The sequence below is a fragment of the Macrosteles quadrilineatus genome, unplaced genomic scaffold, assembly GCF_028750875.1.
Source record: "Macrosteles quadrilineatus isolate MER2022 unplaced genomic scaffold, UCM_ALF_1.0 Scaffold_24__1_contigs__length_1734639, whole genome shotgun sequence".
Taxonomy (NCBI): domain Eukaryota; kingdom Metazoa; phylum Arthropoda; class Insecta; order Hemiptera; family Cicadellidae; genus Macrosteles; species Macrosteles quadrilineatus.
The window spans coordinates 1,294,524-1,313,808 of record NW_026542617.1 but is presented as its reverse complement, the minus strand read 5'-3'; the positions used below and the strand labels follow the sequence as shown (position 1 = coordinate 1,313,808).

Genomic DNA, 19,285 nt, shown 5'->3' with positions numbered 1-19,285 from the left:
GTTGCTAATAAATAAATGGAATTATGATATCTACAACGTACTATCTTAATAATGTCAGAATGATTTTCTCCTTCACTATGCTAAGTCTTGTATACTAAAATAGCAGTCAATCAACGGAGGTAGATATATTTATTAAGACTCATTGTTGCCTTCATAATAAACGGAATGCGTACATTGAAGAAAGTAGCTGATTTATTTTAGAATTATTTAACACCAAACCATCACATATTTAAAGTTTGATTCCTAAAGATACTAAAGGCGACTTTGGAAACATTAAACAAATGTTTTTACATTACAAGATGCTTTTACAAATGTGTGATTGCTGTGGTGTAATCTAAGAACTTGTGACATTTTTCATGTAATTTTATCGATTCATGTATTTAATAGAATTATGTGAATACAGGTTAATAGCTGGAGACCAATCTGCCAGTCTAACAACTATGTGCATTGCTGAAGATCTCGTTCGTCAGAGTCGGAGATCTTTGCCGCTGGCCATTGTAAGGCCTTCAATGCGTAAGTCTATGCTATACAGTTGACCACCCTTCATACAAAAATAGTCTTGATAGTTAATTGAAAGAAAGATAAATTATTTTTGGAATAAGAAGAATGATATTTATCCTGTAACCTATAGTATTTTACTTCTATTTTTAACGCCTGCTACTGTATACCACTAAAGTGACTTACACTATTGTAGTCATGTGTGGTTTGCTAAACTTTTTTATAGTGCTGGTTATTTCTTTATATTAGTGGTGGCTACATACAAGGAGCCATTGGCTGGCTGGTTGCCACGTGAGTCTCCTTCAGGTCTCACGAAGCTACTTACTGAGGCGATGCGAGGTAGACTCTGCACATTGCGATGTGACGATTCTATTTGCGCAGAGCTGATGCCGGCTGACTTTGCTGCTTCCTTCATACTTGCAGTTGCCATTCACACAGCATCAGCAAGGTATAATTATTAATTATACCGTATTTGTCAAACCAAATCTTGAACGATAGATTTGTCTATATACGGTATGATAAAAGCCGTCTTGGATATATCCTAATATAAGCAATAGCTGCTTATAAATAATTTTCGATGACTGTTGTATTATTATAAAAATGTGTATTTTAAGGTGTTATCATAAGAATTTTCATGAAAATGGCTCCTTTGATATATTATCAAACATTATTGTGATTGCCTGCATAAACTTTAAAATCCGCTAAATGTTTTCATAAATATCCATTTATTTCAGGAGGAACTGGAAGAACAAGGAAGTAGACGAAGTAGAAATTCCTGGACAAATTATTCCTGACTCAGACATACCGATATTTAACTTGGTTTCTTCCAATCAAAACCCGCTTTCGTGGAGAGAGTTTTTTGTATGCAGCCTAAGACACACGAGAAGTGTGCCATTTCTTGACATGGTAATTAAAAATTTAAGGGAAATCTCAATTATTTAATTTAGAATTGAAACAAAAAATTTAATTTTCAATACTACTTATTATGATTCTTAAATAAAACAAGAATATAATCTTAAATACTATCTATTTTTATATGTATTACTTATGTATGACTTTAGGCCTTGAGGGTTTAAATGCTTATTTGTACCTATTGAAAGTTTATCGACCTGTTTTATCTAAAAGATTTGCCGTTTTTTTTTATTTTATCGTCTACAAAAAACTTGAAAAACTCATTACCGTAACTAAAGTGACTTACATCTTTGATGTGGTGCTTCTTTTTCAGGCTTGGTATCCTTACCTTTTATTGACCAAATCAAGATTTTGGTTCACATTGTGGTTCTACATCTTCCATCTGTTTCCAGCCACTGTAATTGACAGATTCCATGCTTTCACTGACAATCCAAACATACTCAATGCGAAAAAGTCAAGGTAAGTGGCCTTGTAAGTGGAAATTAAACAACACTATACATTCGAAAAACGTAATCGCCATTTTAAATTCAGAACCTTAGCCTCACTAGTTTAGTTTTGTTAGCACTTTACGACTTATCGTATTTCATTTAATAGTTTTTTCTCAAGAAAGATTTGAGTTATTTTTCCATTCCTGTGTTAAAATCGTGTATACTTTTTAAGTCCTTAAATGAAAAATTAAGTATCAGAATGACTTTTTAGTAAATAGTTGTGTACAAGAGTGTACCCTAGTATACCTAGTTGTTTTTTATTTTTTTTCTCTAGAAATTTATTTTTGAGTACACTAAACATATTTAATTCTAGATGGTTAGCCAAAGTATTTTTATAAAGAACCAATAAACTTTATACATATTTTCAAAATAATTGCAGTACTACACAGTTTATGCAGTTTGAGTTTCCATGTAATTTGGACGGACATCTCCTAAAAAAAATAGTAATTAAAATAGGGTACAATTTTTTAAATCTGTTATCATGTACCTTTTTCTATTTTCACAAGTTAACCGTAGTAGTAAAAAAGAGGGACTGCCAACCCGAAACAAGAATTGACTTATTGACGGGGGATGCGAGTGCCATAAAGGACGGAAGTGGCGTGATTGGAGGAATTTGTGACGTGATTTAGCTGAATGGCTGTAAGTGATGTCAGTTAATGAATTGGGTGATGTCCTTGTTGGTTGATGCCATGGTTATTTGTATGTATTTAAAAGGTAATCAGCACCGGGATTTTATAATCTAGGTTGGGATGGCTTTCTTTTTCCCAATTTCATATCCTCTTGGAATTCCTTTGTCCCCTTTAGTCAAAATCTATTGATGATGATGAGTACGTGTCTAAGTTGGTAATACCTACGACTTTGGACCCAGAGCAGCGATGTCAAGGATTCAGATCTTGGTACCTGCCACTACCTTTTATCAGTATAGTTCAACTCTTGTGCTGTACTACTTACCCCTTGCTTTGTCGTATACGTTCCAAGCACAGGCATGAAGCCTTTCAGGACAGGGAAAGACAAGGTTAAGAGAGGCCGTCAACCTCTTTTTAATACCTAATAGTCTGTACAGGATCACAACAAAGGCGATTTTGGATTTTGATATTTTGAACGTTCTTTGTTTTTCTTGATGCTCCTCTTGACGTTGGAAAATCTTTTATAATTAAATTTTCCTTCATATCATCTAAGGTTAATGTTGTGCATATTAAATCATGTATATCCAAATGTTAGGTAGTGTCATGTTGCAATCATAGTAAAACATCATTTGGAAGACAGCTTGACCCTTAGATTAATTCACGGCGTCATTTATGCTAAGCTGGACCAAACTTAAATTATAATCCCAATTCTAAAGAAAGAGGTTAAATTCAAATGGAATAGAAAATGCGAACACGCTTTCAATCAATTAAAAGAAGAAATCACAAGTGATAGAGTGTTAACTCCATTCAATCTGGACTATCCTGTTACGTTAGCTACGGATTCAGGACCTACTGGTCTTTCAGCAGTACTGTCCAATGGCATAAATGGTCAAGCAAAACCTATTGCATTTGCTTCCAGATCCTATAATAAGAGTGAATCGGCTTACAGCCAACTTGACACAAAAAAGCCACTGCTGTGTATTGGTATTGGTTAGAGATTTTATTTATTTATTCCAACGGGAAACCCATTACATTGATACAGTACAAAAAAATTACAATAATAAATAATAATTTTACAAAAATTTAACAATAAATTGTTTTTACAATATTTTTACCAGTATATTTACGGCAGAAAACTTCTATTGATTACAGATAACAAACCACTTCAACAAATATTAAATCCAAGGAAAGCTATGCTAGTCAACTCAGCACATAAATTATTAAGGTAGAATACGCTCTATTCTTAAGTGCATTCGATTATGAAATCAAACAGAGACCATCAAAAGAACATACGAATGCAGACTACTTTTCTCGAAATCCAATTCCTCTGGATGTAAAGTTGGTGAACTTCCTTGAAGACCCGTAAAAGGTAAATCGCTTCTTGATCAGCATTGTACGTGTTATAAAATTTACGGAAAGTGAGTAAAAGTAACGTCTGATGACACTTAAAACATATATTTACGCTTATACTGTTACTCACAAGTCGGTAAATATACTTAAAAGATGGTAAATGGTGATCGATTTCAATTGGACACTCCAATCATAACAAGGCACAATAGGCTAATGACAAGAATCTTGAATCCCTACCCCCTACTTATATCCTATTGGCTGCCGGAAGTACCGGAAAAAACATTTCTATAAGAATAACTGGAGTCAAAATTTACCTGTTCATTAATTAGCTTATTTATTATATTTTTACATTTTTCATTATAAATATATAATTCTTATCAAGCATTCATTACATATCTTTTTGTTACAATTCTTTAAAATACATGGACTATCCTCGATTTTTCCTATTGAAAGGCCATTTTAACAGGTGTGCGACATTTGATCCTTCCGGTTTCTTGTTCCTCCCCACAGATATGTGTTTTTAGGAGTGGTTGACGAATTTCACAGTCTGTCCAATGTAGAAGCTATCGCAGTCGTTACAATTGATTTTAAAGATGCCCGAAGTGTCGAATTTGTTACAAGCTTCTATTTTAGGATGCAGTATTTTACTCACGGTGTTCTGAGCCTTGAAGGCTATTGAAACTGTGTATTTCTTGAATCTGTTAGCATACCTTTGTGTTGTAGTCCCCTTGTAGATAAAAGTGATGTATCTGTGGTTTTCCTCTTTAATCTCTTCTAATGTTGTTCTGCTGTGTAGTTTATTCTGGCTATTGATTTTCCTCCTTGTCTTTCTTGCGATGTCCTCTATGTTATTGGTTTGAAATCCATTAACTTGTACAATGTTCTGAATGGTGTTCAGTTCTTTCTTCCTATTGGCTTGTTAAGTGGGATCTTCTACAATCGGTACAACATATAGATCGAAAGGCTGCGGTCTTGTTAATTGTCGGATGGATAGATTTACTGTTGGTTGTAGTGTCCGTTAGCGTGGGTTTCCTGTAGATGTGAAATTCGATCTTGTTTTTTTCTCTCTAATGTGAGGTCCAGGAAGTTGATCTTTTGGTTTTCTTTAAACTCGTTCGTAAAAGTGAGGTTCGGTTGGTGGCTTCGGATGGCGGAAGGTGGTGGTGGGATCAGTGTATTCATCATTGTTTCGTGCCCTTGCTCCTGGGTTTGTATGAAGATAACAAGAATTTCGTCTACATATCTCACTTACAGTTTTACAAAATGATTCTTTCTTAAATGGTATAACATTTCTTTTTCCTGATGTTGTAAAGATATTTCCGACAAAATTGCCTAAAGAGGACTTCCGAGTGGCAGTGGCAATGACGGATAAAGTGGACTTGCTAGTGCGCCTGGTGTGTAAGATTTTATGTACGGACGAGGACAAAAGCCTATTATGTGACGGGTATTGTGGTTCATGGCACTACGCCAAGTGCCTGAACATTAATAGCCTACTAAAAAGTGTAATGATATTAGCAAAATAGAAGACTAGATGGTTTTGTCCGAGGTGTGATGTGAAGTTGAAGAGCCATATCGCACAGGAAAAACTGGTCTGATGGAAGAACTGAACGAAATGAAAAACTGCGTACGCTCATTTCAAAAATTAGGTGACCTACAAGTACAAAATCAGGTACACCAATTCAAAGATTTGAGTTAAAAAAAACTAGTAAACAATGACTTCACTTCACATCGGCATAAGCATGTTATTACATTTGTCTCTAAACTCTCAAACCCTAATAATACTCAAATTGTTTGTTGGCCAACAGACAAAATTATATTTGAGACAAAGCTAACCAAGGATCTTACACAACTATACACCCATTATCAGTACCAAAACAAGATACGTTGGAACCCCTAAACATGAAACATAAATAACCACAAATAAATATCTCTATAAATAAATAACAGGGGCCTCTCTTTTTTCATTCTATATGAAGTTCCGAAAGCGCTTGGTCGAGAAGTCACACAGTCAAAGTTCAACACAACATCTGCGGAGTTGAAAGAACAGCGTATCCACAAGATCCGTCAATATCCGACACACTAGCTCAAATTGGCAAATTCTTTTGGCAGTAAAGACCACCAAAATCAATTAAATGTTTGGCCGGAGGTGATGTCACTTAATTTTGAATTTTAAACGAACTGTCCGAATAAGAAGAGCTTATCTGATCACTTAACATCATTAAACATACACAATGCACTGTCCTCGGTCAGGTTGAATACAGTTAAGCTAAATAATGAAAGTCTTGATTGAGAAGGGCTTATCAATAACTGGAGCAGGTCACTCACCGAGTGCCTCTGTTGGTTACCCTACCACATAGGGGGGTGGGGGAGTAGGGGTTAGCTTAGGTTTGTCTAGCATACAACATTTGGCCACAGCGTCCCAACAGCGGATATGTGAACATATTTAATTTCTTTTAACTAAAGACCCATGCCGATGTTCTTAAATTATAACACCATTAAACAGTTATTTTATTTTATTTTATTTCAACGGACATTCCATTTTTTGATGTGGTGCTATTTGTTTACAAACCTATCTATATCAATATAATATGTAGTGCAATGTACGGTTGAAGATAGCTAATATTAATTAACAACTATAACATTTGACACTTAGACTTAAACAACAAAAACAAATTACAATAATATAATTAAGATAGTTAAGAGTGTTAAATATTTACTCTCAGAAAAGGCTATTAGCAATTTATTCAGACTCTACGGTAAAACTGAACAGGATTTAAATGGGGAGACTTGAAAATTACAAAGTTTCAAAAGATACTTGATCCACTTAATTTACATTCAAAACTCAAATTAGCTCTTTGGTAACTTGTTGCGTTGGCCCTCTTACAGTGTGCTCTCTGTAGGGTTTTATACTTATCATGGGGTGATCAATCCCATCTCGACTGTGTTTAAGCAAACGAAAGCTACATTAAGATCGTCAAATGATAAAGTTATTAATAAAGCACTTACTGATGCTACCGAAGTTAATTTTAATTAAATATTGGATAAGGTTATCTGGAGAGCCACATATATGATTCAATGATTAATTTTGAATCACATTATCCAATTACAAAAAGATTTAAGTCAGGTCGAGATGTATTAATACCATTCAGGACTTAGGATTTTAACGAATATCCTGTTTTATTAAAATAAACAAATATTCTTGGAGGCTAAAACATGTAATCATTTGGAAAAAGTACATATATTTGACATAAAAACAAAATAACATACCTACACAGGCATGCTGGAGACTTTGATTATTGTAATTTACAGAGGTTTAGGTGATGCTAAGATCTCATTTTCACTCTTATGACAACTTTAATATATCCCCAAAGAAAATAAAAACAGTGTTGTATACATATGTATGCTTGATTCCAGAATTCATATTTATAGACTGTTGTATAAATGCTCTACTTTCATCTCTCTTCGCAATTTTATATGACTTATGAAACATTAATTTACACTATAATTATTGAAACTAGTTTTAATTGTAGAGAGTAAAGTTACCCCCCAGAATTTTCCCTACAATGTTACCAAGAATTACATGTGTACATTATGTTACTGTAAACTTGTCAACACAATCGTATATCAAACTATTGGCTCAGGAGGTAAAAAACGAATAGCAAATGGATTATATCAACAATTATTGGATGTATTTACAAAAATCAAATATCCATATACATTTGCCAACTAAAAGGTTGGTAGAGGAACTTTTGAGTCATCAACAGCGAAAAAACTGAAGAAACTAATTTCTACACTCAGTGATAAGGAATAGATGGAAATCAGAAATAAACCTGTAATATTTTTAAATATTGTATTGTAAGTAGTTTTGTATGGTGATATCAAAAGAACCTTCCCGGCGTTTTAAAAAATACACTAGAACGATTTTGACATTTAACAATAACATCAGGCAACGACTTTTCGAACAAATTCGTTTCATGACGTAATTCAGACCGAACCATCCCAACCTCAACACAAATCCTTCCCCATAACACAACTTCTGTCCTTCATTTCACTTACCCCATCCCCCAATAATGTAACTTCTGACTTTGGCCTGAAAGCCCCTTTTTCATACTACTAACAATGTATTTTTACAACTAGGGTGTATAGGAAGTATATGGTTCTACGTGGCTTCTGCGAGGCTCTCAGTCACCACACTATGACATCACAACGGTACCGAGAAAATAACACACTCGCTCTATGGCGTACTCTGGGGGTTCATGATAGGTCAACTTTCAACTTTGACATTCTACAGTTAGACTGGGACCAGTTTCTGCACACCCTGGCCCGAGGTGTACGACTATACTGTTTGGGAGACAGTTTGGACACCATTCCTCGAGCTTCTAACAGGCTAAAGCGGTAAACTTATGTATAAATAATACGCATGTTTAGTTATGGAAAATGCAAATTAATAATTTTCATCTTATTACTTTAAGTATGGTTACGTGTTTAAATGTATATGTTGTTTAATAACAGAGAATGAAACAGATTCAGATTTTTTATTGATTATTTAACACATACATTACAATAGATCTTGCCATGCAACATGCAATAAAATACAATGTCCAAAAACAATACTTCGATGGAAATACAGATCGCTGTTATAAGCAAAATAGAAACTAGCCTATGCAAAAGCATTATAAATAATAAAGTAATAACAATAAACAAGAAATAAGGTGTTGAGTAAAATAAAAAAGACTATGAGCAAAACATAGCAATCATAACAGTATGCCTGAGCAAGCATTAGCAACATGCAAAGTAGCAACTTATATAAACCTCTTAATACAGTTAATAAACAAAAATCACAGAACAGTTAAATCTATGACAGGTACAAGGTGTTATTAAAACCAAAACCTAATATATAAACCAATTTCTACATTCAGATTTTTCAAATTGGATAACACTAAATCATACAAAATTAAATAAATAACATGCATAATAAAAGCAGTTAAGCCTAATCTAACATTAACCAAACACTCATTACTTTCTTAAACACAGTACAACAGAGTAGTTTATAATTGATTGTATACAGGATGTCTAGGTAAGTAAACAGACGAACTCCGGGTCAAGTCAAAAAACTTCCTTAAACAGATATTCGCAACTTTCTTTTTTTACATAGACATTTTTTACATGGTCTTGACCTAGTGTTAAACATTTTTGGGGTGGTACGACAACCCAAATGTGACTCAAATACACAATTTAAAAAATTCTTAATCACACACTCACTCGAGAGAAAGTTTATATTATTTAAAAAAAACCCGTTCATTTAGGAAAAACTCCAAATTTGGGTTTGGTTTTTTTTTACTTCAACACTACTATTGCATTCTACGTTAAATTTTTAGTGAGATAGGTTTATATGAACCTGAATCATCAAAAACATTATTTAAATGGATTAGAACTGAAAAATTAAATTTAAAAAAGGACCAACGAGCTTACATAAAATTGTTTAAAGAAAATTTCTAGAAAGTATAAAATGCTATAAAAACTGCTCCAAACTGTAAGCTTTCAAAAGATGTAATACATTGCTTTATTTGTTGTATTTTAATTACAGTTTGTTTTTTATTTGAATAATGTAAAGCATGGTTTAAAAACATCAAAAAAACAATTATAAACGAAAAAAGCACACATCCTCATTTTAATTACAGGTGCAACTTGAAGCTGCAAACAATATTTTGCACACATAAAGAAGTAAAAGGGAAAGTCATAAGTATTGTGAATCATCATGGATATCACTCACCACTCTCACAATTCACAGCTGTTTTATTTCATTTTATTTTCAAAATGTCCTTCATTCTGTCTTATGCACGCTTTTGCTCTTTTCCTCATTGTCCCAACAGTCACTTTATGGCTTGGATTTTTCCCTACTGTCTGTGCTGCGATTTGGGTATAAAAAGTTCTCCTTCACTATTTATTGGAGTTGTATTGTCTTCAGCCTTAATTAATCCCTACAAAGAAATCCATGGGGTCAGATCAGAAGATCTTGCAGGCCAGGGTACAAGGCCTTCATAGCATATCCATGTGGGGTAGTTGGTATACTCAGACAGTCTCGGACGACATTAGTAAAGTGAGAAGGTGTTCAGTCTGCTGCTGGTAAATTATAATATTTTGGCGGTGCTCAGGTTCAATAACGTCCAAAATTTGAAGCAAATCGTGCTGTAAAAAGTCAAGATATTTCTCTTCATTCTAACTTCCTTGAAAAATACGAGGATCCAAGAAACAATCGCCATTCACATCTGCCCAAACGCTTATGCAATATCTTTTTTGAATAGACATTTCTTTCTGTGCTTGTGGGTTTTCAGTACTCCACATGTGCATGTTGTGGAAGGTAAAAACACATTGTCTTGTAGAAAGAGCTTCGTCTGTTGATAAGATATTTTTGAAAAGTTATATTGTTAAATAACAGAATTTAGAAGATTCTGAAATTTACTCTAGCAGCATGATCCTGATTGAAAACAATCTTGATATAAATGATCTCAGAGCTAAGATGGATTAAATCTGTCATAGAGACATTTTAGGTATCGACAAGAACTTGCTATAATTTAGTGAAATTTTATTTAATCGTGGTTTTACATTACTTGACCAGGACAACAAATAAAAAATTGATGTACTTAAAGGACAACAAATAAAAATTTATTATATCTTTTGAAAACTTACAGTTTGAAACAGTTTATAGCATTTGCTACTTTCTAGAATTGTTATTAATAAATTTGTATGTAAGCTTGTGTTTTCCCCATTTAAAAAAAATATACAGTAATTGTTTAGTTTTAATCCATTTAAATCATCTTTCTGATACTTCAGGTTCATCTAAACACTACTATTCTAACTATTCTTAATCAAAATTTTACTTAGAATGCAATAGTAGTATTGAAGTCAAAAAATAATGTTCAAGAAACCCCCAAATTTGGAGTGTTTTGCTAAATGAACGGTTTTGTTGATAATCCAAATAATTTGTCTTTGAGTAAGTGTAATTTATAATTAATTGTTTAAATCGTATTTTTGAGTCACATTTGGGTTGGTGTTCCATCCCAAACAATTTTAACCACTAAGTCAAGACCACCCTGTATTTTAATTGTTCCAACTGATGTGAATCTTGGTATGTATTTTAATATAGAAGTGACCTATGATAGAAAAAAGGATATTTTTGTCTAATATGAAAATGTTAAAATTGCAGCCATTTTAGAATTGTTATTACATAAATGTTTATAACTACCAAAACATTGCTGATTTTATGAAAAAAATGTTAAAATACTTTTATTTGTCATTTATAATTTCCTATCAAACTACACAGGGTCCAAAGGGATCAAAATAACAAGTAATTGTTTAAATATAATGGCTATTAGTTACAAATTTAGACAAAGTGAGGCACTTTGACTATCTTGGCCTGATTTGCCTTGTTTTACTACTAAAATGGTGATATTTCTGCTATTTGTTTTTCGATCTGTTTTAACTTATGGGGAAATTCTAAATGCCAAGTAAAAAAGCGCCCTTGACATTTTTCATAAAATAAAAAAAATTTAAAATTTGAAAAAGAAAATGGCAAACATTTTAAAATTCTAATTCGAAACGTTTCTCTTATACGTTAAAATACATACCGAGTTTCATAAAGATCGGTTGGAAAAATTTAGAGATAAAGTGTTTATGTAAAAAAATACAAAATAATGGATATCTTATACTGAAGGGTTTTTTTCTTTATTTGACTATAGGACTATTCCCCAGAGTCTGGATGTTTACTTACTGGATATCCTGTATATCCATGGTAACATAATGGTAACATTCGACCTAATTTTACTACATCTAATGTATGTACGTAGGCAGAAACTATACGTTATGGTTCATTTAATTTATAAGTTACTATGTTTTACTATTTTACATTGATTATACACACCACTAGTCTTATTTACTTATTGTTTCAATGTTTCAGGTTAAAGCTGTTGCACTATAGCTGCGTGGTCATGTCTTCGTTTTTTATTCTTATATTATTCCGAGCTGTTTTAAAAACATTACTTTTTTGATTTTTTTATGTATCAATAAATTATTATCCTTAATCACCACAATATTTGTGTACATTTATTCACGTTTAACATAGAACCATTTTAATGATGAAGTATCCATTTTCCATATTTCGAAAATCTGATTACAGGATTTTAAAGTTTCTCAGAGGATGTAATTTCGACGTTCCACTGAATGAGTTCAATCAATCAATCAATGTATCTTTATTTTACTTCATGTAAACATGATTAGGCGTCATAAGAAAGGTATTTCATTCAAAAGGTAAAGGTACTGACATGGAATACTTGATTTCTTCATCCTTGATTAAAAAAAAGTTGGATAGATTATGCTACACTAATAAATACTTTAAATAAACCTGAAGACTTCGTGAATTTACATTTCCCTGGCTGAAATTCCTCTAAAATCTATTATATTATTTAAGTTATACAGTTATCAATTTGTGACAATCGTTTAAGGCTATCAACCAAATCAATACCTCAACCGAAGCAAACCTGCAGACTAATGATATTTCCATTTGCCTGATTAGATTTTCTCTAAAGCATTTCCTTAAAATGTCATATTTATCCTCTATTTAAATAACATTAGTTTCCAGAGAATGTAGTGTTGTTAGTAGAGGCAATATGGCAAAGAGACATCACTTCCGGCATTTTTTGGCCCATTTTTAGAGGGTATGGAGACGTTTATAGGGGCACTGGAGACGTTTTAGAGGCTATATGTTGGCATTTTTGCATTTTTTTACGAGAAAAATTGAGGATCATTTTTTGGCCACCAAAACCAAAAACTCTGATCTTTGCCTAAATATCCCTATATAATTGTCAAACCTTATTTCTTACTTATTCCCCATAAATATATTTGATATTAAGCTAAAAAAGCTATTTCTTATATTTATTGACCCTTACAAGTGTAAATTTAGAGTAGTGGTGAACCCAGAATATGACCCCACTTTCGGCGTTTTAGAGGCACTTTTAGGGCACTTTTTATAGGGGAAAAATGAGAAAAAAATGGAAGAGCTTTTTTTGGCCACTTTTTTTAAAGACCCAGCTCTCGACCTATACACCCCTATATAAATTGTCTACTTTTTTAATACTGAAAAACATGTCTGGAAATGGTGAGCTTTTTTTAGCCACTAATTCCAAAAATCCTGCTCTCGACCAATACAAGCCTATATTAATGTTCAATACCATTGTACAACTACATTACTATTTCAAACCCACATCCATTCGCATGTATATTCACAAAATCATCAACTTAACAGTGCGAGGTTTGTATGCGAAATCGGCTCATGGCATGCTCCCGGTCATGCTCCCGACCTATGGTCAGGCTTCTCGCTCCCGACTCATGGTCAGTTTTCTCGTCTCTAGTGGTAGCTCTTGATTAAGCCTTGGGTGGGTGACCTCCTGTTGAAGTAATTTCTAGTTAAATTGTTTAAATTTTTTTAATTTCTAGCTAAAAATTTTGAAAATTTCACAATTTCTGGTTAAAATTTTTTTAAATTTTCGAAAAATCTATAAATAGAAGTGACATTCGGGTGATATTTCATTCTGGACCATGAGGCCCACCTGTCAACACTGCTCTGTGTCGCTCTCCACCAAAAGTAACCTCATTCGCCACTACAAGGTAATTCATCAAATGAAGGTGAAACTGTGTAAAGTTTGCAATTTAATCTGTGATAATAACGCGGCTTTAAAATCACATATATTACAAAATCACAAGACTTGTAATTTCTGTAAAACGAATGTTGTTGGACATTTTAAAAGACACGCCAATTCTTGTATCAAATGTCCATATACAATGATTAAATTTGTCGGTGAATCGATTAGAGCTGACCTTAAAAATACTCTTCAGTCTTGTCCTCTGCCGATAAAATGGACTTTAGTAAGGAGAATCAAATTTATAAAATATTCAATGGATCAAAATGGACAATTAGTCAATGAAAAAGAATGTATTGCAGATTTTAGAAGCCTTACTACCTTAACTATTGAGAAGAGAGATTTAAAGCCTCAAATTGAAAATGCACTTTTAAAGATTGACGCTTCCATGCACAAATATCAAGCGGAAGGTAGTGGATGGATATATGACCATACTAAATATTGGCAGTTACATGTTTACAAGTATAAGCCCCTAACTCCAAAGTCATATATACCTACACCAGAGAGTATTAAATCGAAACATGCAGTTTTAAATATAAAAAATGATGATAATAAATGCTTTCTTTGGTCGGTATTAGCAGCTTTATATCCAAGGAACTCTAATGAAAATGCTAATAGAGTCTCCAATTATGTACCACATGAAAGTCAGCTGAATATGTCAAACATAAAGTATCCTGTGAAATTAGCTGATATAGATAAATTTGAAAAACAAAATAATATAAGTGTTAATGTATTTGGGGTTGAAGATGATACATGTATATATCCATTAAAAACAACTAAACTGAATAGTAATACTCATGTAGATTTATTATTATTACAAGAAGGTCGTAAATCACATTATTGTTTAATTCGTGATTTTAATAGGTTAATGCTGCGGTCTACAAAACACGACCATAAGAAGCATTTTTGTAAGCTGTGTTTACAACATTTTTACACTAATGATAAATTGGAGCGTCATATAACATATTGTAAAAACTTTGATGCCCAACGAGTGGAAATGTCTAAACAAGATACATTACAATTTAAAAACTATAAATATCAACTTAAAGCCCCATTTGTGATTTATGCAGATTTTGAATGTTTTATAAACTCAAACAATCATACTCCATCTGGATTTGCATTTGTTGTAGTGAGAGATTCTAAGATTATTTCTGAAGAGTTATACAGTGGCGAAAATGTTATGGACGTGTTTTTCAAAAGGTTGTTTGAGACTTATGACTTCATTAAAAGTCAAATGGCGATATATATTCCTCTTGTAATGACTCCTGAACAAGAGGCATCTTTCCAAAACTCAACGCATTGTCACATTTGTGAAAAGCCCCTATATTTTGATAGGGTACGTGATCATTGTCATTCATCTGGCCGATACCGTGGAGCTGCCCATAATGATTGTAATTTAAACTATAAAATAACAAAGAAAATACCAGTATTCTTCCATAACTTGAAAAATTATGATGGACATTTAATAATGCAACACTTGGGAAAGTTTAATCGTAAATTAAATTGCATAGCCAAGGATATGGAAAAGTACATTTCATTCTCTGTTGATGATTTAGTATTTTTAGATTCCTATAACTTTCTGTCCCTTCCATTATACAAATTAGCTTCCAATTTAAATACATTTAGATTCATAGACAATCCACTACTACAACGCAAAGGCGTATTTCCCTATGAATATATGACAGGACCAGATAAGTTTGCAGAGTCTCTACCTCCAATTGAAAAATTTTACAGTACTTTAACTAAAGAACATATCTCTCCCATCGAATATGAACATGCTAAAAATGTCTGGACCCATTTTAATATACATAATTTACAAGAATATCATGATATATATCTTAAAACAGATGTATTGCTACTGGCTGATGTGTTTGAGACATTTAGAGACCTGTGTTTAAAGGATTACAAACTTGACCCCGTACATATGTATTCACTTCCAGGACTAACATGGGAAGCTTGTCTTAGAATGACTGGTATAAAATTACAATTATTTCAAGATATTGACATGCATTTGTTCATAGAAAGTGCGATTAGAGGAGGAGTCAGTATGATTTCCACACGTTACGCTAAAGCCAATAATAGATATATGGGCAAACATTATGATCCCAATCAAGAAAGTGTGTATTTAATATATTTAGATTGTAACTCGCTATACTCCACAGCTATGTGTGAGACACTACCCGTGGATGGATTTCGTTGGACGAATGAGATAGACTACAAAAACAATCAAAATGATGAGTTTGGATATATCTTAGAAGTTGATTTAAAATACGATAAAAGCTTACATGATTTACATAATGACTATCCATTAGCACCTGAGAAAATGAATGGCAAATTAATACCTAATTTAAATGACAAAACTAAATATATTTTACATTATAAAGCATTACAAAAATATGAGGAATTAGGTTTGGTTGCTACAAAATACTATAGAATTTTAAAATTTAGACAATCAAAATGGCTTGCACCCTATATTAATTTTAATATTGAAAAACGCAAATGTGCTAAAAATGATTTTGAAAAAGACTTTTACAAATTGTTAAATAATAGTCTCTTTGGTCGAACAATTATGAACCAACGCAAGTTTCGTGATATATATCTCAAGGATGAGTCACTATTAACAAAATATGTCACTAATCCAAGGTTTGACTGTAGCAAAAAGTTCGATAACAATTTACATGCTATACATTTAAATAAATTAGTTGTAAAGTTTAATAAGCCGATATATTTGGGAATGACCATTTTGGATATTAGTAAAGTAATAATGTATGATTTCCACTATAATTATATGTCAAAATTTAAGAACAAAAGATTTCTTATGACTGATACAGATTCTTTAATGTATTCTATAGTTACAGAGGACTTTTACAAGGAAATAGAAAGTGACTTGCACTATTTTGATACCTCTGGATATAGTAAAGACCATTTCTTATACTCTGATAAAAATAAAAAAGTCACTGGCAAGTTTAAAGACGAATTAGATGGTCATATTATGTATGAATATTGTGGTTTAAGACCAAAACTATATTCTTATATTCCTCTAAAATGGTTATATGAAAAAGACAAGCAAGCTTTAGAGGTGAAGAAAGCTAAAGGAGCTGATGGTGCTACAGTTAAACATCTCCTTAGACATCAACATTATTTGAACTGTCTTGCAACTGGGCAAGATTACTATGAGAATGTGACAAGAATTAAATCTACAAATCATCATCTTCAAACCTTAACCATGAACAAGAAAGTACTATCGTTTGACAATGACAAGAGGTTTATTCTGGAAGATGGCATCAATACTCTTGCGCTTGGTCACTATAAAATTGATCAAACATAGCCAGGACTGCCAAGACATAGAACCCAGGATTAATTGTATATATAAACCTGTAGAATATAGAATAATGAATAAATGTAAATGTTAAAACTTCAGTCTTTTATTTATTTACCCTTACCACCCTTTTAGTCGTTATAAAATTGATCAAAAATAAATCAATATCTATATTATATACAGCTATATTTCGTTTTATCCCTGCATTGGTGACAGCGATTGTTTTAAATTGGTCAAATGACAAGTCATTACCAACATGATTGTTATACGTGTTTTAAATTTAAATCGCTCTGTTTGGATATTATTCGGAAATTTATGTTATCATGATACAATCACAGTTCAGTCTCAATTGCACCCGTAACTTATCAATCAACCTGCAAATCAATTGGTTGCAGTCAGTTTTCCAACTCTTTATTTACTGATGTTACATTTAATTTTTTTAATTAAAAAGGAAAATTCTATCAAATGTTCGTCGTCCATTTTTGTTGATTATATACAAACACTCACGTTGTCATCAAGCAGGTGTTTAAGAAATCCAAAAATATCGTTGAAAAGAAACCAGCTGTTGTATTTGACAACATAAAAGTCGATTCACACAAAACACATCACAGTTCAATCACATCAGTCACGACACAGTGTATACAACAACTGACTGTGACTGTGATGTGAATTTCTGTGTACTTCTTCACACAGATTTTACACAAATTTCACACAATTTTCACACATTTCACACAAATATCATGATATTTGTGTGAAATGTGTGAAAATTGTGTGAAATTTGTGTAAAATCTGTGTGAAGAAGTACACAGAAATTCACATCACAGTCACAGTCAGTTGTTGTATACACTGTGTCGTGACTGATGTGATTGAACTGTGATGTGTTTTGTGTGAATCGACTTTTATGTTGTCAAATACAACAGCTGGTTTCTTTTCAACGATATTTTTGGATTTCTTAAACACCTGCTTGATGACAACGTGAGTGTTTGTATATAATCAACAAAAATGGACGACGAACATTTGATAGAATTTTCCTTTTTAATTAAAAAAATTAAATGTAACATCAGTAAATAAAGAGTTGGAAAACTGACTGCAACCAATTGATTTGCAGGTTGATTGATAAGTTACGGGTGCAATTGAGACTGAACTGTGATTGTATCATGATAACATAAATTTCCGAATAATATCCAAACAGAGCGATTTAAATTTAAAACACGTATAACAATCATGTTGGTAATGACTTGTCATTTGACCAATTTAAAACAATCGCTGTCACCAATGCAGGGATAAAACGAAATATAGCTGTATATAATATAGATATTGATTTATTTTTGATCAATTTTATAACGACTAAAAGGGTGGTAAGGGTAAATAAATAAAAGACTGAAGTTTTAACATTTACATTTATTCATTATTCTATATTCTACAGGTTTATATATACAATTAATCCTGGGTTCTATGTCTTGGCAGTCCTGGCTATGTTTGATCAATTTTATAGTGACCAAGCGCAAGAGTATTGATGCCATCTTCCAGAATAAACCTCTTGTCATCGTCAAACGATAGTACTTTCTTGTTCATGGTTAAGGTTTGAAGATGATGATTTGTAGATTTAATTCTTGTCACATTCTCATAGTAATCTTGCCCAGTTGCAAGACAGTTCAAATAATGTTGATGTCTAAGGAGATGTTTAACTGTAGCACCATCAGCTCCTTTAGCTTTCTTCACCTCTAAAGCTTGCTTGTCTTTTTCATATAACCATTTTAGAGGAATATAAGAATATAGTTTTGGTCTTAAACCACAATATTCATACATAATATGACCATCTAATTCGTCTTTAAACTTGCCAGTGACTTTTTTATTTTTATCAGAGTATAAGAAATGGTCTTTACTATATCCAGAGGTATCAAAATAGTGCAAGTCACTTTCTATTTCCTTGTAAAAGTCCTCTGTAACTATAGAATACATTAAAGAATCTGTATCAGTCATAAGAAATCTTTTGTTCTTAAATTTTGACATATAATTATAGTGGAAATCATACATTATTACTTTACTAATATCCAAAATGGTCATTCCCAAATATATCGGCTTATTAAACTTTACAACTAATTTATTTAAATGTATAGCATGTAAATTGTTATCGAACTTTTTGCTACAGTCAAACCTTGGATTAGTGACATATTTTGTTAATAGTGACTCATCCTTGAGATATATATCACGAAACTTGCGTTGGTTCATAATTGTTCGACCAAAGAGACTATTATTTAACAATTTGTAAAAGTCTTTTTCAAAATCATTTTTAGCACATTTGCGTTTTTCAATATTAAAATTAATATAGGGTGCAAGCCATTTTGATTGTCTAAATTTTAAAATTCTATAGTATTTTGTAGCAACCAAACCGAA

General features: G+C 32.4%; 1 protein-coding gene across 3 annotated transcripts in view; it reads left to right on the top strand.

Moving 5' to 3' along the window:
- LOC129005592 (fatty acyl-CoA reductase 1-like) overlaps positions 1–12,190 on the top strand; it is a 65,411-nt gene extending 53,221 nt beyond the window's left edge. For all 3 annotated transcript variants that reach the window (XM_054434536.1, XM_054434538.1, XM_054434537.1), the window contains 6 exons: positions 404–513; positions 748–946; positions 1,233–1,404; positions 1,724–1,869; positions 8,012–8,269; positions 11,832–12,190. In XM_054434536.1, the coding sequence (XP_054290511.1) occupies positions 404–513; positions 748–946; positions 1,233–1,404; positions 1,724–1,869; positions 8,012–8,269; positions 11,832–11,922 (976 nt within the window). In that variant the 3' untranslated portion in view covers positions 11,923–12,190. The remainder of the gene's footprint in view (positions 1–403; positions 514–747; positions 947–1,232; positions 1,405–1,723; positions 1,870–8,011; positions 8,270–11,831) is intronic.
- The last annotated feature ends 7,095 nt before the right edge of the window (positions 12,191–19,285 follow it).